Source organism: Aythya marila (genome assembly GCF_965140915.1).
Source record: "Aythya marila genome assembly, chromosome: 1".
NCBI classification, from domain to species: domain Eukaryota; kingdom Metazoa; phylum Chordata; class Aves; order Anseriformes; family Anatidae; genus Aythya; species Aythya marila.
The window spans coordinates 123,254,969-123,276,657 of NC_139042.1; the positions used below are offsets into that span (position 1 = coordinate 123,254,969).

Consider the following 21,689-nt stretch of genomic DNA (forward strand, 5'->3'; position numbering starts at 1 on the left):
CACAGGCAATACTTTTTCTTTTCTATTTTTTTCCCTGTCTCACCTGCATTTGAGTAATTGGGAGCTTCTTCCCGAAAATCTAATTAACTTAAAATATAAATTTCTATTTACATTTATCTTCAATTACGGATGCAGGGAATGAAGCATAAGTAGAAAGCTGAATTTATGCAAATAGCTCTTGAATAGAAGTGGCTTCATAAAGTTAATTAAGCATCCTCTCTGGCCTACTGTACTACCTTCTTTTCAGCTTCCCTTCTCTGAAGGTCTTTCTGTTTAAGACAAAGCAGTTGAAATTTCAATAGCTTTCCAGTTAGTGTTACAGGAATCTCTTCTCCGCTGTCAAGAATGGCTTTGGCTGCTTCTACTACCTGCAGAGAAGAAAACAAAAACAGCTATTACTTGTATGGTTTTAATACTGCATTTGACATAGTTTGCATGCAGAAAAGATGGGGTGTTATTCACATTGAACAATATGTGGCTCAGAATGGCCACATGTTCTGAAAAACAACAAATCAGTAAGATGCATTGCTATTCTTTGGTCCAAATGCTGTAAGTATGAGATAAAACTAGAAGAGAGAAAACTATGCAAGTGTGAACAGATGCACAGTTTTTACTGTAAACTGCATATATATATTTATATATTTTATTTATATATATATATTGGTTTTAAACAGGCAACATTAAGCAACTACTTATTATAAGCTAATAAAAAAAAACATTTAGCAGGTACAAAATCGGTAGGAATACTTTGGAGTACTACTTTACAAAGTGACTAGTGTCTGAGGCACCAGCCTTGAATGAAAGATACAAACTTCTTGAAGGGAATTTGAGAGGGTCTGTCTTGGTGAAAATACACCCCTCCCTGTGTAATGCTGATTCTGTTGGTATGCAGCCTAATTGGGGTGAAATAAGGCTATTGAGTTTTCTTAGGGTGATGACAGCAGCGGGAACATACAGCTGCATTGTCCAGATGTGTGGCATTGACAGGCTGTTTTATGACTATGTTTTTTACAGCTTGTTTCCACTAAATTTCGTACAACACAGTAACATCTGGGCCGTTTTCCTTGGAGCCTCATAACCACTTTATTTACTGCGAAAAAAATAAAATAACATAAAAATACCATAAAAAGTTGTTATATGTTTCTTTCACTTGTGTTGTCTCTGTAATAAAGTTCACCTATGTAGGAAGCGCTGTTGAGGAATAATATAACCATAATATTTTCCTACTTTTGTTTTTAAGCAACCATCAGCTTTATTTATAACCATGGGCTGAATTAGGTGTTACTCAAATGTTCTGACATGTTTCTCTTTTCCCTTCTTGGAGCAATTACAGTTGGGCACATATGGTGTCAATTTTGCTTGCTAACATTCAGACAATGAAGGTGCACACTGCATCTCACTGAACTGTGTCTTGTCTAATGCAAACACCACCATTAGCTTTGAGCTTTCATAGTGTCTTGCCCAGCTTAGAAATTTTCACTTATCCAGTAAAACCTGGGTAAGTAAATATAGCCACTACACATGCTTCTCTGAATTATCAATGCCAGAATGGAATCCAGAATATTATAAGCCAAATTAGTATTTCATGTACATGGGAACAAAACACGGGAAAAAAAAAAAATGTTAAATTTTAGATTTTTCTGGGTCACATAAGAGGGAGACAAAGCAAACAAAATATTTGTATTTATAACACCCCATCTCCAAACAATCCTGTTCCTCCAACACTAATAAATCTGATATCTCCTTAACATACAATACTTAAGAAAATACATCATGATTAAGATGAGTTTTCCTTTACATCTTTTGTATTCTGAGTAATACTACTGGTCACTATCTCAAGCCAAACATAGAAGGCTTCTGGAAAGAATCCCAGTAACTACAGAGTCATGGCAGAAAATCAATGGCACATTAAGGACGGACTTAAAAAATCCCACAGACTGTACGCACCCTAAAATCTACTAGCCATTCCAACAAAGAAGAGTCACCCAGAGCTAGCTACAGAAAATCTGAGCTCTGAAAGAGATTTTGGTAGAAATATCATAGTTATTTCCCTTAGAGAAAAAAAAAACAAAACACTCATATCACTCTTTTGCAGAAATGGTGTTAACAGCCTATGGAAAGAGATGCTTCCCAAATGCCTAATCTAGATGAGATGCACATTTCTTGACGCACAATAGAGGGGAAATGGAGAGATTCTGGAAGGATTTCTGAAAAGTATATATAGTAACCCAGAGCTTGGTGGCAGTTGCTGATTTATTATTCATGGAAGAAGGAAGGAATGCTTAGATTCTTACAACCCATTCCTCCTGAGAAATTCAAAGTGCTTTACCAGTTAAATGCAATGCATTGTGATTATTCCTACTTTGTAGATAGAGAATACAGAAATTAAGGGACTTGTCCCAGGTCTATAGTAAACTGGACAACTCAGTGAGTGGAGAAGGACATTTATTTTTTATTTATTTTTTTTAATGTGAGGTGTCAGAGAAGTATAAACCAAACCCTGTGTAGCAGGAATACATTCTAATACTGGGGAGAGAGTTCAGACAAAAATAAAATGAGCACCCTACATTTGGCAATACCATGAAAACAGTTTTTCACACAGCAATGTAAAGTCTGCTTCATGCATAAGCAAATAATGATAATAAAAAAATCCTTCATCACTGCTTGTTTAAAGATAGAACATAGATCAATTCATGCAGAGCAGATAAAAGAATTTATTACACTCATGCAAGTTTTCTTCATTTGTGGCCCTGTGAATTATGCAGGCACCTGGCATAAACAGCTAAAAATCCACAGAGCCTCAATAAAAAAAAAAAAAAAGCTGAAGACAAAGACTTGGTAGGAGTACAGAAGGAATTTTTTGGGATACTACGAGGTGGATTCATTTCAGATTGGCTATACTTTATCCTGCCAATGATGACCTTTTCCTTATGTGAGAAACCATGGAAACTTGGACAGACAAACTCAGTTAGGTAGGGCCTCTTTTCCTTTAAAGGAATAGGAAACTTAGCATTCCTCACACAGCAGGGGTCACATTTGTGAAGTGCAGAAAGGCTGCAGTGATGCAGTATTTGATCTCATATGGTGGCAGTATGAACCATGCAGAGCCTTAGCTGCCTGGTGCAAAGGGCATGTATTTCAAGCCATTCAAAAACTGCATGAGTGCTTGTAGGTGATACTATACCACTGGCATATGCTGATGTCATTTAGATTGGAGACAGGTTTTAAAAGTTTAGAAAACCTTTAAAGCCACTCTTCATAGTATCTTTCTTTGAAATGCCTCCTTTTCTTTATACAGAACCATTCTGTGGCTGCTAAATAATAATGAGAAAAGCATTTGAAGTGATAAATTGAATTACCAACTTTCACAATATTATCATTAATTGGAAGTGGCTAGCATCACTTGCTATGAACAGTGGTCAGCCCTAGTAATTCTGTATCCATGATAAGCTTTGTAAAACTCCATCTTCCCTCCTGTACTTGAAACTGTATAAATTCAAGATGCACATACATAATGGTTCCTAGAAGAACTCCTTAGTAAGACATATTCCTTCATAGCTAACATAGATCAAGTCAGTTTGAAACAGGTAAGCTATCATTAACAGAAGAGCCATCAGTCAAGAGGTTATATGGACTACTTACCAATGAAGTTAATACTTACTTTTCAAATATAATTTGTTAAGCAAGCTAATAAAAGCCAAATCTTAAACCAATCTGCCATCAGTGTTGTGAATCCCTCACAAGAAGCTTTCAAGACAGACTATGGAATGAAAGCTGCATGTCATACTGAAAAATTACTTCTGGCCAAAGAAGACTTCTGTATGCATAGTGTTAAATATTTTTGAATCTGGTGATGCCATTTCATTGACTAGAGCATATATCATTTCAAAAGAATACCAGGAAGGCCCTGAGCGGACTGAAACAACTTCTTTCAGATCACACCTGCAGTTTGTTGAAAGGTAATTTAGTTTGTATTGTCTGACCATTCCCCTCATTTCACTTGTGCCTCTCAGAACCTCTTCCCAAATATGATGTCAAAAGATCACTTGTATAATCATCATCCTCCACTGCTGAATTAAGCTCTCGCAATTCAAACCGAGCTAAATCAGTAAATCAACTGCATATCTGAAAAGAGCTTCATACAGAGCTTATGTATCCACAAGGTAGACTGCAAAACTTAAGCCAAAGCAGAATATCATCTTCATTAATCAATAAAGACTCTACCAACATGTATTTCAGAAAATTTAAAAAAATTATAAAAGTAGATTTGATGTTTCCCTTCTTCCCCTCAGTGTCCATATTTTTCTTATGCTGTGGACCCCAGAGCTGAAGGCAGTGCTCCAGGTGGAGTCTCACAAGAGCAGAGCAGAGGGGGAGAATCACCTCCCTCGACCTGCTGGCCATGCTTCTTTTGATGAAGCCCAGGATATGGTTGGTTTCCTGGGCTGCAAGTGCACATTGCTGGCTCTTGTTGAGCTTTTCACCCACCAGTAAGTATCCCCGAGTCCTTCTTTGCAGGACCTTCTTAAATGGTTTAATCTCAGCAATGCAGAAGGAGAACTTCCTAAGACATTTATGTATAAAGTATGCATCTTACTGTTAGAAGTACTCAAATAATGTTTTAAGGGAAACATAAATAGTTGAATAACTCATTTAAGTAAAAAATAGAAAACATATTACATATAAATTATGATGATTTTTAACCTTGGCTTTATTAAGTATCTCATACAACAGCTCTAACCATCTGTGGCATATACCTCCTATGCCTTCCTGACCTGCTACCAAACCCACCTTCTTTAAGGGAAAATATGAAACGAATGTCCAGTTATTCAAAAGAACAGTCATTAGTGTTGCTATCTCAGGAAACAGGAATATCATGCAAAGGTAAGATTCTCTCATGTGGCTCTTTAGATACCTGTTCGTTTTTAACACCCTAACTGGGGAGACAAAATTGAAATGGTGATTCAAGTGATTCCTGAAGAACTTCTAAAGACCCCAGAGCTTTAAAATGAGAAGATACGCCAGTCTGCTGTGATCTGTTCCCAGAAGAAAAGATATATTGCTATGATGAAATCTTGAAACATTTACATTTCAGTAGTATAAATGTGCCCAGCTTGTCTTTTCATTGTGGAGCAGAATATTTTGTGCTTCTGAGAAGTAAATTCTTTCCAGTAATCCCAGCCAATTGGATTTGCACAATGAACATTACTGAGCTAAAGTCACGCTTCTCTGATATTACATCTGGCTACAGAGAGAAACCAGTAAGAGGTGGAACAAAAAGATTTAAGAAGTGAAGCTGTCTCATCAACGCTTGTGCTGGCAGAACCTGCCCAGCTACACATTGCCAGAATTTTGTTACGAACCCTCAGAACCTGTGGGACAGGAGGGCCCAATGACCTCATGGGCTTGGCACCGCTCCTCGGCAGGACCTTTCCACTTACGCCCATGTTTGCATCAGACAGGCCTTGGGCATGTTTTTTTCCTTTGGTGATAAAGGATTCTGTAGTTAATTATTCTACTTGAGAAACATGTCCTACACTCCACAGCCCATAATTAACCACTTATAATCACCTGAAACTTTGAAGGCAACAAAACAGATATCAGTATTTTCTTTTCCAGAGGGTTCCTCTACCAGTTTAAGAATGACATTGTTACAGACATACTTGCTTAACATAGAGATTGCAACAAAACTTGCATGGAAAACAAAAAAAAAAATACACCAAGTTGCACATATGCAGGAAATCTTGTAATGCAGAAAGCAAAAACAAGGTGTCACCATCGTTCTAAGCGAGTTTAAAGTCTAAGATTTAAATAGATGAATTTCAAATTGGATCAAGTTTCTTTCCTAGACCATAAATTGTCAGCAATTTGGGGTTTTATAAACAGCCTCAGGCCGGATAATTACAATTAACAGTAATAAAATAATAATACAGGCAGAAGGTGTTGCCTGAAGAATACTAGAGCTAGGATTATGAAGAGTCATTATTCTGAAATGGAAATAAAATATGTTCAATTGTCTCATCTAAACAATAGAGGCAGATTTCTCAGTTTCTATGAAACACAAAATTAGAAGACACAGATTTTTTTTCTGCAGGAGCTCAAGATTTTTTACCCGAGTTGTAGCATTTATAAATCCTGGAACTTCCTAATGTGACATAGTGTCCTTAGATGGGCCCCTGGAAAGGGATGCAGAACTACAGAAGCTTTAGAAATTGATTATAAGCAACGAGAATTTCTAGGAGCAACCAGTTTATAGCAACAGCAGTACAGTCTCAAGGAACAAACAAATCCCAAGCCGAAGGCACGTAATTTGATAACATAATGTAGTACACACGCAGCTCTTGAGAAAATAGTTGACAATGACATCCTGCTCCCCTGGGTATTAGCACTAGTGAGGCAACTGTCTGCCAAAGCAATGTAGCGAGCTCTGAGAAGTCCACCAGTGAAAGGCATTACGAAGTATCCAGCTCTTAAGGTAGGCACAAGAGGTAGAAGGAAGCTTGTGTAGCTGAAAGCACTAGTTCTAGTAAAATTTTCAAGGTATCTGTGGTCATTTAACAACTGATAGGCAGCTAAGTTCCACTCTTCTGCCCTCTCACTCTCCCTTCTCAGAAGTATGTGGGGAGATGATACGGTGAAGAAAGGAAAACTCAGCAGTTTAATTAAAGGAAAATAAAAAGTAAGCAAAGGCTGTGCAGAAGCAAACAGAGAAAATAATTACTATCTACGTCCCATCAGGAAGCAATGCTCAGCCTCGTCTTGGGAAGCAGGGCTTCAACAAATTCACATAGTAGTTGCTCAGGAAGACAGATGCTTTCATAATGAGAGACCCTCCCCCTCCTTTCACTTCCCCAGTTTTTATTGCTGAGTGTGACGGTGTATGGTATGGGATATCCGTTTGGTTAGTTTAGGTCAGCTACCCTGGCTGTGTCCCCTCCCCACCTCTCTCTTCTGCCTTCTGGCCTGTAAGGGGGTGAGAGCTGGAGAGACAGCCCTGACACAGTGCCAGCACTGCTCAGCAATACACAAAACATTGGTGTGATAGCAATACTGTTCTAGCTACAAGTGCAGATCAAAGCACTATATGGGTTGCCCTGTGGAAAGTTACTACCAACCCAGCCAGAGCCAGTAGAGTATCAAAAATCCTGGAATATTTAAAAATTATCTAGGAGGGATATGGATAACCCCAAAATTTGAAGTTCATCTGGAGATGCCAAAGATTTGTGTCTTGGGGTAGGATAGTCTCTGTTTGGAATAGCTCAGCACAGCCATAAACTGTCCCTATTCAGTTGTCAGCAGAGCAAACTGAATGGTTTGTACAGGTCTCCTGTGAGATAAAGAGAGGGAAATCTAACCTCAGCTGATATGCAGACATTGGTCAACTTCCATAAGAATCATTCATATTGATATTCACAAGTTGAGACCAATCTGATTTATGAACCTTGCAAAACAGGTGTTTTTCTTTCCCCCTTAACTTCCTTTTAAGTAAACTGACCTAGATTCTTGGACGCAGGAGGAAGAGTAGTTAAACTCTCCTAAGAAGACAAAACAATAAACAGCTCTAAGGTAAATATACTTCATGCAGTAGGCTCATTTACAAAACAAGTTATGTTCCATACAATTATTTACCTGGTAGGTGTTTGGTACTACAGACATGAAAAGCAAGGAATAGATGGTGCCCACAGCAGGATTTAAATGTTCCCTACCCTTCCCTGGAGCCAGTACTCTCTAAAAGGCATTCTCATTTAATGACAGTCATTAGCCATTTTGTGAGCATCTGCATACCCATAGAGAGTGAAGGCCAAGCGCTCCTGCAATAAAATTCTCTTAACTGAGTTCCACACAATTGCACTTGACAAAGGCTGACTAGAGAACGGTTCCATTCTATTACAACATTTAAGACTGCAGTGTTTGTTTTGCTCTGTACTGGAACTGGAAAAAATATGAAATCTTTCTATCCTTTTGACCATTCAGCAAGGCTGCCAAAGTTCTTTTTTACTGTCAAACCCACTCAAGAAAACAATGACACCTGACAAGTTTTGGCCCCTAAACTGTTCCACTTTACAACCACTTTTCCAATTAATTTTTGTTCTAGAGTGGAAAGAAAACAAAATTTTGCTAACTTTTACTACAAAATAGAATTCTATTGACACATCATTCGACTGGAAAGACTGCATCTTAGAATGACTATCTCTACTTTTGAGAGAGCCTACTCTTGATCCCGACCATTCTGACGGTGCTTTGTAAAAATCTATATGCTTCCACAAAAACTATTCACATTTAATTATATGTTTCCACAAGAAATCAAAAGGCTTCCCTAAAAATACTCTTAAGTAGCATTATTTCTGAAACTTGTTTCTTCAGTGACACATATTCTGGCTACTAACCACTCTTTGATCTCCTCCAGATGCCACTGCACAACTCATAACAGCTTGTACCTTCTTGGGTAAAAATATTCCTAGCCACAAGCACTACGTCTGCAGCATTAAGAATTTTGTTTCTACATCAGATTATTAACCTCATGTAAAATTCTAGTGAAAAACATTGCGTATATAAATCTTATGCAGCAAGAATGAAGCACGAGAAATATATACCATTACAAAGTTGTTCTAGGTCATTAGGTTGTGAAAATACTTATGGTAATAGAGTAGAAGAAACTGTACAGCTAAAATGGAGATGTGGAATCATGAATGCAATTAGAGACAGGAAGCTAATGGGTGACATGAGAGTTTTTATGGGAGGGATCACTACAGAGGATTATAAGAATTCTTATAAGAGCAGGGGCCAATGGGCCAGATATGTTGATTTTCATTTCTGTTCTTTCAAAAGCAAGATCTGTGTGAGATTTAATGCTACTTCATTCAGGACAGCATTGTAAGAGTGTACTGGGTCTGGCTGGAATGTTAACTTTCCCGGCAGCAGCCCATTCAGTGCCGTACTCTGTACTTGTAGCTGGAACAGCAGTGTTATCACACCAGTGTTGTGTCTACTGCTGAGCAGCAGTGGCACAGCATTGGGCCTTTCTCTAACCCTCCTAGGGGGTGGGCAAAAAAGTGAGGAGAGAAACATCACTAGGGCAGCTGACCTAAACCAATCAAAGGGATATTCCATACCATGTGGTGTCACACTCAGCAATAAAAGGTGGAAACAGGAAGAAGAGGGGAGGGGTGGGCTCTCGTTGAGAAGACGTCGGTCCTCCTCTCGAACACCGGCTGCGTGCGTTGAGGCCTTGCTTCAAGGACGTGGTCAATCATGGCTCATTTGTGGGAAGTAGAGAGTAATTTCTTTCCTCTGCACTTCCATATAGCTTTCATTTATTTTGTTTGTTTGTTTTCCTCCCTTTTTCCCCTTTCCCTTTTATTTCCCCTTAGTTAAATTGTTTAGTTCATGGTAGTCTTTATTTAATTATTATAATTATTTCCCTTTAATTAAATTATCCTTATCTCAACCCGTGAGTTGTTCTTTGCTTTACTTCTCCCCCTCCTTATCTAAAGGAGGGGGAGTGAGGGAGCGGTTGTGGGGTTTAGCTGCCCAGCACAGTAAAACCACCACAAAGAGAGATTCATATCACTTTTTTGCTGAAGATATAGTATCATTAGCTATATCACTTAAAAAAAAACAAACAAAACAAAACATACACACAAAACAACACAATAAAACCAAACCTTTTGCTTTTTCTATGCTAGAAATTTACTGTAATATCCTTAAGGCAACATAAATGCATACCCTTGTCCTTTTTCTTTTTTTTTTTTTTTTCATGAAAGTACTGTTAGAGACAGATGGCAGAATCCCCCTCCCCCCCCCCAAAAAAAAAAAAAAAACAGAAAAAAAAAAGGACACAATCAGAAAGATAACAGAAAGGCATGAATTACTTAGGACCAACTGAAGAGCGGACATAAAAAATATTCAGAATTCCTTAATGAAATTCATGCCATTGAGGTGAGGACTTATTAGAATAACATAGGTTTGAATACTTACGTGCCTGCACAAACACACATGTATGTGTATGTATAAACTTTCATACTACATTAATAGCACCTATACCGAAGAACTACATACTGAGTTCCAATATAAAGTGGACCTTCTCTTTACATTGTGATACCACCAAAAAAACACTTCAAATAGTCTTACCAGCAACAACCTTTACTTCACAAATCTACATTCTACATAATTCCAGAAAACAAGCAAACAAACAATTCACAGAAATGCTTGAAGTAAGACTGCTTTAAATTCCTTGTTTTCTGCCAGAATTCATTCACTTTACTTCAGCTTGTTCATTGCTATGTTTCACTACCCTACATGAAGTCTTAATATTTTAGGTAATGTATTTTGTGTTGGAAGTGACAGGAGAAGAATATGTTTCACTTACACCTAGAAAACCCAAGGATCCTTCTGACCCTGCTACAGCTTATTATTAATGCAAAAAGTGCTGTGAACATTACACAATTTCCCAAGGACTCTGAGAGCACAAACTGAGGAAGAAAAAAAAAAAAGTAAATTAAGAAAAAAAAAAAAACACCCTATAAATAATTTTAAAACAATGCAAGATTCTGTTTCTAATCCATAACCTTTTAGTCCTCAAAAATGAGCTGTACAAAACATGAACTAATTAAGATTTACGTGCAAACAGTCAACCGAACTGCGTTTTGATGGCAAAGTGCACATACTATGCTTAGCAGTAGAAGGATTTAATTTGGACTGTCTCTTTGGTTTGCTTTTTGAAATTGCACAACTAGGTTGATATTTCTATATCCCTGTCAGTACGGGTTGGCTGTTCTGGATCTTCAATCAGACAATAAAACTGGCACTTTTTCTGCTTTTGCCAGTCCTGAAGTTTGAAGTATCTGAGTTGATACTTCTTCCCTGCAAACAAAGAAGGTAGAATAGAAATGAGGTTTTGAATGATAATCAATTGCTGTGCATATCTAGAAGCAAGCCAACAGGAGAATGAAATAATTTCCGTGTTCAGCCAAATATGACAATCTGTAGTCAACATTCTATACTTTCTTCTATTTAAATCTTAACAGTTCCTGCATGTGACATGCGAGCTAATGATTATGATGGAGAAAAATGATTTTCTGGGTTGCAGAATCAGAGACAATTCAGTGTAATCAGATGGGTAACAAGATCTTGGACAGCCTGATTTAGAAGTCCTCGCTATTTCACATTTAAGGAAGAAAGGAGTTAGTCATGAAAGATACACAGAGAGACAGAAGAAGTCAGAGGAAAAAACTGGGCAATTTCTTTATGGGGAACATGAAAAGGGGGCACGGTTATAGAGATATAAGGGTGAGCTAGCTGTGAATAGCAGAAAAGATACAACCAAGAGACTCTCCACATAACTGAACTGCTTCTAGCCATAATTAAGTCTTCTTTATGAAAACTGTGGAATATAATTTAATGATCATGCTCATAAAAAAAAATGGTTTGCATGATATGATTGTGGCTTATCCTAGTCTTAAGAAAATGAACAGTGCTGAACAAAGATGAATCTTGTTGAGAATTTTACAATGAAAAGAATGACATGAACATTTCATAAGTGGTAGGCAGACAGTGGAGTTTTATACAATCTTCCCACACTCAAAATGTGAGAAATTACTCTAAGATCAGAGTCTACTCTAGGTCTATAAAGTTGGTATGCAGAACGTGCATTTCAACTTTAAAATATTTTGCAAGATACCTCACAAATTACAGGCAACTTCAGAAAAATTAGAAAGATACTGTAACAGAAAAGTTTTGAGTATTTCACTGTACCAAATGGAAAGATGCAAAGCAGAGGATTCTTAAGTGAACATCTGCCAAAGCACACACTACAACAACCAACTTTGGTTCCATGAAACTTGGACCACCTTCCAAAATGGTTATTATCAATTTAATTTTGTTCTTTTTGAAGAAAAGATCTTTTCACAAACAGAATAGCTTTCCCTGGTAAGGCTGCAGTTCTAGTTGAAACATTAACAATGATATAGTGAAAAACAGAATTCCCTCTGTATTATTTGACCATTGGTTTAGAAATAAGCATTCTTCAGTTAAGAAAGCAGTGACAAAGACTGAAACTCATTAACTGACAGACCTAAAAATGCAGAGATAAACAAGGAAGCACCATCAAACAGGTGAGTTTCTTATTGGGTCTGAAACATACAAGATGTTTAAACTTCTCTATTAAAAAACTAAGTGATTTGGGAGAAGACACAAAATCTTCAATTACTCCATTTCCAGAAGACACAATAGCCATAGAAGTAATAAAGAATGTAGCATAAAACTCATTCATACAAAGCAATTTGGCTAACTTAGTCAGCATAGTGTGAGAAAGCAATATGATTTATTTTGTTAAATTACAAGATATGTATCTTAGAACAAAGTAAACAGACCAAATTTAAAGGATGGAGAACCTGAGAAGTGGTAACTTTGGGAAGGACTTACTGGTCAACAGTGAACAACTCAGTCGAAAATTCACTCTCAAAAGTGAATTCACACTCAAAGCAAGGCATTAGCCAAGGTAACTTAGTCAATCTTCAGACTTGCATACAATGAGCCATCAAATAGAGTATGTGCATTACATTACATTTGTATTTGATGCATATTCAACAAAACCACTAAGTTCCTTCTGGTGTCCACAATTAAATAGTGAATTGTAAATGTTTCTTAAAGAAGACTCACAGAATTGAAAAATATGAAGAAGTCTATTACACATTGCTAAAGAAAGAGAAAGAAATTAGGAGCAATCTGAACACAATCTCAAAGTTTTTACACTGAGAAGATTAATTGCAACATTTTCTTTGATCTAGTAAATATGGCCATATATTGAAACATGCATTTACACTGAAACTATAGGTAAATCTTATCAGGAAAGGTCCTTGCTGTAAAGAAATTAAGCTGTAACATATTCTCAGTCATTTGTTATCATTTAGAAAAAAACATCCGATCATGATTTTAGAAGTTTCAAGGCTGATTATTTTTTGGAAAAAACACCACTGTGACCTGTGGCACAGGTCACGATAATCTCTTCTACCAATCATATCTATCAATTTACTAATTTCACACAACATAAAAAAAAATTGATGATAGCTGCATTAATAAGAAATCCAACTCTTGGCCTACAGTGTTGACTTTTTTTTTCTTGTCAGTAGCCTTTCTTACTGAAAAAGAAGTTATTAACTTCTGAAGGTAGCTATTGAGAATTAAACTTAGTTATTAAGAATTGAAACAACTTATTTAACCATCTTCTCCTACCACCTCCTGCAACTAACAGGATTTGTTGCTATCACAGACTTTACTTCACTTGTTTAATGGACTCTTCCCACAGGTTTTGCCCATCTTTTCTACTTCAAACATGCTTGCAGAAAAGTTTTTAAAATTCACTTTTCCATAGCATACTAAACAGAGTCTAGCAGAAGATGAAGTTACTCTTGGCTTAAGTTGTTGTTGATGTTGTTTAAATTTTATTAGTTCTACCATGCCTGAGGGATTTTCTGTCTTGCATTCACCTATACCTTTCCTCAAGGAATAACAAGTCTAGCGAGGACTTCTGGAGTGCAGTGAACACTGTTCATGCTGTGTCCATCGCCAAAATGCAGCAGACATCAGTCGAGTTTGCTGTCTACCCAGTGATTAACAGCTGAGAAACTTTTATTTACAGCTGATTTAATCTGTTCCAGTGGCACGGAATTCCAGCATGCAAATGCAAGCACATTCTTTCCCAATTGCAAGATCCTGCATCTGGGCCAGGCCAATCCCAAATACAGGCTGGGCAGAGAATGAACTGAGAGCAGCCCTGAGGAGAAGGACCTGGGGGTGTAGGTTGGTGAGAAGCTCAACATGAGCTAGCAATGTGCACCTGCAGTCCAGAAAGCAAACTTTATCCTGGGCTGCATCAAAAGAAGTGTGGCCAGCAGGTTGAGGGAGGTGATTCTCCCCCTCTTTCTGTTCTAGTGAGACCCAACTTGGAGTACTGCCTTCACCTCTGGGACCCCCAGCATAAGAAGGACATGAAGGTATTAGAACAGGTCCAGAGGAGGGCCACAAAGATCATCAAGGGGCTGGAGCACCTCTCTTCTGAAGACAGGCTGAGAGAGATGGAGATGCTCAGCCGGGAGAAGAGAAGGCTCTGGGGAGACATTATAGCAGCCTTCCACTACCTAAAGGGGGCCTACAGGAAAGCTGGGGAGGGACTCTTTGTCAGGGAGTGTAATGATGGGACAAGGAGTCATGGCTTTAAACTAAAAGAGGGTAGGTTTAGATTAGATATAAGGAAGAAATTCTTTCTTATGAGGGTGGTGAAGCACTGGAACAGGTTGCCCAGAGAAGTTGTGGATGCCCCATCCCTGGAACTGTTTAAGGCCATATTAGATGGGCCTTTGAGCAACCTGGTCTGGTGGGAGGTGTCCCTGCCCATGTCAGCGGATTTGGAACTAGATGATCTCTAAGGTCCCTTACAAACCAAACCATTCTATGATTCTACAAATGGGTCAGGATTTGTGTTTGTCCCCTGATTTGATAGTATTTCTCCGTTTGACAACTAACAATTCTCCTGCAAGAAAGCAGAATTAATATATTATTTTTTTCACATGTAGCGTAATAAAGATTAATATTTTTAATTGCAATCAACCTTTTTGGTTACGCAGGATTCACAGTCTGGCTTGTCCTGGAGATGAGTTGGAGCAGTGTACAAAAGGATGCTGTTGTTACAAGACTTCGATTTTGCTGGCTTCATAAGCACAGGCACACATTCTAAAGATTGCATTCTGAGATTCACATCCAAAAAAAACTGCTCTGGTCTCTACCCCTTGTGCCTATTTCATCTTTCCATGACCCTTTGTCTCAAGCATCTCAGCTTGCCTGAGAGAACCACAAAATTGTTCCACGTCTCTCTCCCTTCCATGCCCCTCTCCCTCATGGCCACATCCATTACTTGATTGTTTATTTGCAGCAAACCTGGCTATCTACTTCCAGTCTTCTCACATGAAGGGGAAGCATGAGGTTCCATCTTGTTTCACAGTCTTTTCTCACCATGGTACTGCTCCACAGCTCAGCTTATTCCCTTCCGAGTATGTGACAAGAATCCTTCTCAAAATTTCCTGAGTAACGTCAAGGCAACTTTCCTAACCCAGTATCAATGAGTTCAACAAAACTGGAAAAGAAACTGCTGCAAGGAAAAAAAATCTTTCCATCTACACAGCCCCTGAACTTGATCTCAACAGAATTTTCCACAAAAACAAAACAAAACAAAACATTTTGATGAATAAACTAGTGTGGAAAATTTAGGCTTGAATAAATTTTCGAAGTTCAAACTATGGTAACTGACAAACTGTTTCATATTTAGTAGTAATGAAGCACCTTAATTACACATAACATGAGCAACTCTAATAGAAAATGGACACAAAAAACAGGTACATAAACAATAGAATATATGTGTATATATGTATATAAATATACATACACATGTATATATATTAAAACAAGGTATATGTATATATATATAAAATAATAATATAATATGCATATATTCTCTTTTGCCCAGAGAAGTTGTGGATGCCCCATGCCCGGAGGTGTTCAAGGACAGGTTGGATGGGGCCTTGGGCAACCTGGTCTAGTGGGTGGCATCCCTGCCTGTGGCAGGGGGGTTGGAACTAGGTGATCTTTAAAGTCCCTTCCAATCCAAGCCATTCTATGATTCTGTGATATATAATACACATAATTTATTCAAACATACTGCAGCCTTAGGTCTTGTCTGTTAGAAAAACTGTACATGATAAATCAACCTGATTCACTATTAAATTTGTTGCTGCTTTTCAGGAAACTTAACATTTTCCTTTGCAAATACAAGAAAAAAAAATCATTTTCATGGCATCTTTATGAGAAACTTAACATGTTTTAATTAAGTGTTGGAATTAGCACAAAATTACAGATCAGGACTCCTACTCTTCATCAAGTCACTTAAGAGACAGAGAAACAGTTAGACACCAAATTGTCCCAGATATGGAAATCTTTTAACTACATGTTCATAAACCCTGCCATTATCCTCTTCTATTTGTACAATAAGAGTGATGTGAAATTGACCACAGTAAGACGTTAAAAGCCCTGAATGAAAATAATTTAGAATAGACAAAAGGCATTACTTTAATATAATACATAACTAGCCTGCAATATACTTTGTTAATGTTTCCTGACTTACAGCGGACAGCGCAGACTGCTGCACTTAAATTTATTAAAATACCCTACGTTTGAGTAAATGCAACATGCAAGACCAATAGCATGGGTAATAATGTTACCATTAATACCGTTAATTACCACATTGCTATCGATGACATCAGTCCCAAATTCATACACATGTATACTTCATATGTTCAAAGATCATTATAGGTTCTATAATTAATATTTACTGTCTCACTAGAAACAAATATGCGCTTGTGGAAATCCCAGTGTGTCAAGTCCCAAAACAGAGAACTGTATGCAGAAAGGACAAAAATGTTCCTCTTGGAAGAACATTTCCCAGCTTTATGTTCTGTGCTAGCCTCGTGCTTGTTTATCCTTACTGCAGCGAAAGTTTTGAATGCACAAACTGCACGTGGACTTTAAATGAACACTCAGGAGCAAGTTTCTACCCAGAGAGGCAGAATCTTAATGCTTGTAGCAACATGATCAATCTTTTAATTTGCTACAGCCAGAACGGAAACTGAGTCCAAGCAAAAGGTCAGAACAGGCATTTTATATTCTCTGTTAAAGGAGAGGAGGAAAAAAAATGTCTTTGAGGAGTAAAGTAAGTAGCTAATGAGACACAGCACTGACAGCTGGAATTTAATAAGTATCCCCTTCACAAGGAAAATTGCTCTTAGTAATTAAATACAGGTATCACGCAAAGCTTCTGCTTAGAACCAGACTTCAAAATCTTTCTGTCAGTAGGACTGAAGGGGTTTTACATCCCAGGTAATATAAGGGTGAGTTTGCCTGGGAGGCTAGTCCTAAATGAAGAGGGTTAATTGCGTAAAATTCACAGTCATGTCAGTGGTAAATAATTCCAAAGGGACTTGTTCAGATAGTAGTCTGGCAATACTGAAAAACAGACTGCAACTAAAAAGACCTGTTATAAAGTCCGCCAAAACCTGAGACATATTAAAAGTTTATTAGTCATTTCAGAACTAAAATGCTAACACAATCTTTTTAGAGGGATCCAAAATTCTTTATTTTCCAGGTCTGTAGGGCCATAAAACTTTACCTGAGAAAATTTTAAACAATCTTCTAATTAATCACAGAATTTTATAACCTCTCACAAGCTGTACGTAAAACATTAACAAGGTAGGGAGAAGGAAGTCCTATTTGTACTATGCATGATTCTCAGTCCAGCTGACATACCCCACTAGATGAACCACGTTAGAATTTAACATCAGTCTGAGATTATAATGGATACTAACACATGGAGATGGTATTTCATGTATGGGACTGCATGCCTGTAAATGAAGGAAGGTACAAGTCTCTAAACTACTGTGAACATCTGGGAGGGCAGAGTCTAATTATATTTCTGTAATTTGTAACAACGCCATCAAAATATGACCATGTAACATATTCTCAACTTAATACAACTCAGATCCATAGAAAGACATCTTGATTCTTACATAATTAGTAGTCCAATGGAACTGTGTTGGTATCAGGAGAAGAAAGAATTTTAAGTATCTACATGGGTCAGTGCTTTTACCAGGTAGAATTGCATTTACTCTGGTATACATAACATAATTACACAGCTGTAATTACTGCAGTGTAAAAGAGCTCTGACTCTGAAATACGTCTCAACCTACCTCATAGAACATAGGCACATCCTTAACCTTTTTTCCCTTCTGATTTCCAGATTCTGCGATCTGTAAGGAAATAAGGTATTATATTGTGAGTAGATTTTAAATTTAAACAAATTATTTTACTCGTTATTCTCTTTCACTAAACACTACAGTCACACTCTAAATTGGTAAGGAATCATCTTAAAGTACCCATGTATCTTAGGGAGAGAGCTTTGATGACCAGCATCTTGAAGAAAAGTCTGCAGAAAACCCCACTGTTTGCAAGGGGCAGACTAGCTTATGCACTAAGCTTATCTTCTTCCATTTTCTCATGAATTAGTGTAATTATTAAACCTTCCTCAGAGAATTTAAATAGGGTTTAGTTTGTTATTAAAAGTTGATGTCTTGGAATACCTGTCTGAAGATATCTTCACGTGTCACCACGCTGAAGAGCTTCCGTTGTGGCACCTGCACAGCAAGAGACAAGGCAGTCGTGTGGATTTCATCCTCAATTTTGGTCCCAACCACAAAAGCGATGCTAGGCTTCCAGTTATCCTATTTACAAAATAAAATATTTAATGCATTAGAACACAAGCACACAAAATGCTTCTCTGCAGTTTTAAGGAGTAAGCCTGCCGAGATGATTACTCTCTTTAAGACATGTTCAACATTAAAATATGAATCACACTGAAATAAATGATACAATCCCAAAAAGCACGTACAGCTTTGTCCCAATTCCTTCTTCCATCAGGTGGCAGCATTATGCTGTGGAAAACACAAATGCCTAGAAACACTCCAAAAACCTCCGCACAGGCAAAGGCCGCATTAGCATCACACAAAGATAAAATCACTTTAAAACGTTATTTGGAGATTTCACATTTTGGTAAACAAAAAAGAAATAGAGTTTTAAATGTATGTGTTTATACTGTTGTCATTCTTTGCTCTAGAAAAAATAAACAACTTTCAGCCCAGAACTATTTTCTAATTTCTAATTGTAGCATGGTTTGTACTATGTTTCAGGAGGTTATATTTACTCATGCTATCATTCTTACATGCTTTCAGTAAGTGTTCTGAAACATGAAAAAAATTGTATCAGTGGCAAGTTATATTTCATGACAATATCAACAAATAAAAAACACTAGCAGCTTGCAAACATCTGCAGGAAAATACACATGCATTTTTAAGAAGAAAAGTTTGTTTTCAGCATAAAAGAAACGCACAGCAAGAGAAGATTGTAGCAAGTTACTTATGGATATACATCCACAAAAGCTTTAAAATGATGTAATTTAAGCAACTGGTTAATCTTCTTCTCCACCTACTTCTTTTACTCTAACCTGCCAGAATCCCTCTAGGAAAATGAGCTGTTGTCTCCAGCACATCTACATCTCTCTCTAGTCTTCTTCATCAGCATCAGTGACACCTTAAGCACTTCTAGGGGTTGTGCTTTCCACTTTTCAGGATGCATCATTTTTATTTTTTTTATTAAGTTCAATGTTTGCATGTGTAAACTGCAAGGATGTCAATAAAACTTAACAAAGGTCAACATGGAAAGAGAATCAGTAAGACCCAGGTGGTCCCAGGGCATTGTCACACAGTAACCAGGACCAGCTTAAGCAGACTCACATGCCAATCAGTACACATCATGGCAGGGAAAGATTTTAAAGACAAATTTAAGAAAGGTTGGTAGCTTTAGGACTTTGATGGAAATAATTTCATATGCATATATCATGTACAGTGTATATGCGCATGCTTGCAGAAAAGAGGAATACAGCTTGAGTTTATGGTAAAGTGAGGGAAAGGACCCTTCAAAAAAAAGTTAGATGGAAGTGGTGAGAGGAGATATTTATCTTTTTCCTGTTGTAAAACACCCTTCCTCATTTGTTCTTTTTCATATCTGGAAAAAAAGAAAATCCTACCCTAAATGTTTGCAATTTGACTAACTGATGACTTTAGATGGGAGAAAGTGACAGGTGACGTGATATAAGTTTCAAACTAGTAAATGCTTGCAATGTTTTATCATACTCTTCAAGTAACAAAACATAACGTTGCTTAAACATGGCATAACATGATTATACAAAAGTGCCCCTCTTTTTAACCACATAGCTGCTGGTGGAAAGTATTCTGAAAGAGCTTGGTATTTCACCATCAAAACATGTGTACAGGAGCTGCAGTTAATCTGAATTCAAGTTAAAGTTGTCATCGTATAGCTGCCAAGAGTTTGACTCAAAACTTACTATTCTTTGAACAATGCATGTGGATGTCCGTACTTGTGTGCAAATGTACTAATTTTTAGGCTTTCGGAATTGCAAAACGTCGAGATCAAAAGGCCCCCGTGTGGTGGCATCCTGGTGTTCCCATAGCTCGTGAGAAAAGCTACATCCATATGCTGAGTGAATTAATGGAGCAAGTGGTATCACCAGAATGTCCTCTTCAGTGTGAGCCACCAGAAGAGAAGCATGGGGCCCTGCAAGTGTCACAGACACACAGTGACAGCACAGAAAGTGCACCATACTCAGGAATTAGGGTTTAGATTTGTGGTGAGGCATGGTACAGCAGCAACAGAGCCTGTTCCTACAACTTCCTCCAGTTCTTTCGATATGTGAAGAAATCTCCATCAGAGTCCTAAAACCTCTACCTTATGACTTCTTTAGTTCCTCCTTAGAACATGCTGGTGTCTCTGTGCCCACAAATTACACCTGCTTAGGACTGGTTAACTTCCTGCAACAATGATGTCTGTGAAACCTGTCTTCTTCAGAGAACTGTCTCTTCTTGACCTCTCCATCCCTTTCTCACAATGGTTGCTAGCTCATTTCTCCTTCCATTTCCACTCCCTGCTCCTTGTCAGAGTGCCATAATTTCTCCGAATCCTTCACACATCCTTTACTTGCAACCCTAGCATCATCTTTTCCTCAGTTCTTTGTCCAGCTAGTTCCTAAGGTTCATCATCTGACCCCATTTCCACCTTTCTCAACCCTTATATTCCTTGTTAAATTCCTAGCACCTGTAATATCTTCCCAGGCACTTTCAGAGTTCTGTCTGAGTAATGAGACTTTCTCTTTTGCAACACTGCTGCATTCCCAGGGAAGGCACCAGAAGCAATGGAGTGAATTTTCCAGGTTTCCACTGTGGTGGCCACCTTCACAGCACCCCGTAACAACAAAGCAAAACATCAGGGTAAATCCTGCTTGTGAAAAATTGATTTTTCAAAACACTTAGGATCTATCCAACTAAGGTTCTTGGGATTCAGCAAAAGATATGCCCTTGACACCAGCATGGCACCTCTTTTTCCTTCTGCTAATTCTCTGCTTCAAATAGACAACCTGCTAGAACTTCTCCACACAACAGCTATGAGAGTACTTATAGCATTGGCCAAATGCTGGCTAATACCTAATCAACATCTAAAAGACAACTGGTAGTGAAAATCCACCTAACAATTCTGAAGAAGTATATGCAACACGATACAAGGTCTTTTGTGTAAAACTTTAAACAGCATTAAGCAATATTATCCTATCCCTCTATGAATCAAATATATATGCCTTTTATGCAAGAGGTACAATACCTGGAAATTGGAGCTAGATAAATGCCAGAAATAGCTACACACACTTTTGCAGGGAATAATGATCTAGAATTCCCAGTCCCTAACAGCATGTCATCCATTCCTTCACTGACTGTTTTTGAAGCTCATTTTTCAGAAAAGCTGAACATTCAGATCAGTAACTGGACTCAATGAGGACAGAGAACATGCAGCATTAGTATATAGTTTAAGGTGTTTAAGTGACTGCTTTTTTTTTCTGACATTAAAATCTATTATTTTTGCAACATCGTCCTTATGTTATCAATAGTGTAACAGTATCCTTAATGTACAAGGCACTGAAAGGATAGAGAAGAAACAGACCCTGCTTCAACAGCTCACCACCTAAA

General features: G+C 37.7%; 1 protein-coding gene across 1 annotated transcript in view; it reads right to left on the reverse strand.

Moving 5' to 3' along the window:
- SPAG17 (sperm associated antigen 17) overlaps positions 1-21,689 on the reverse strand; it is a gene marked incomplete at its 5' end in the record, with an annotated part of 110,308 nt that overhangs the window by 84,483 nt on the left and 4,136 nt on the right. Inside the window, 3 exons of the mRNA XM_082751974.1 lie at positions 237-368; positions 17,793-17,852; positions 18,183-18,323. Coding sequence (XP_082608100.1) covers positions 237-368; positions 17,793-17,852; positions 18,183-18,323 — 333 coding nt within the window. The remainder of the gene's footprint in view (positions 1-236; positions 369-17,792; positions 17,853-18,182; positions 18,324-21,689) is intronic.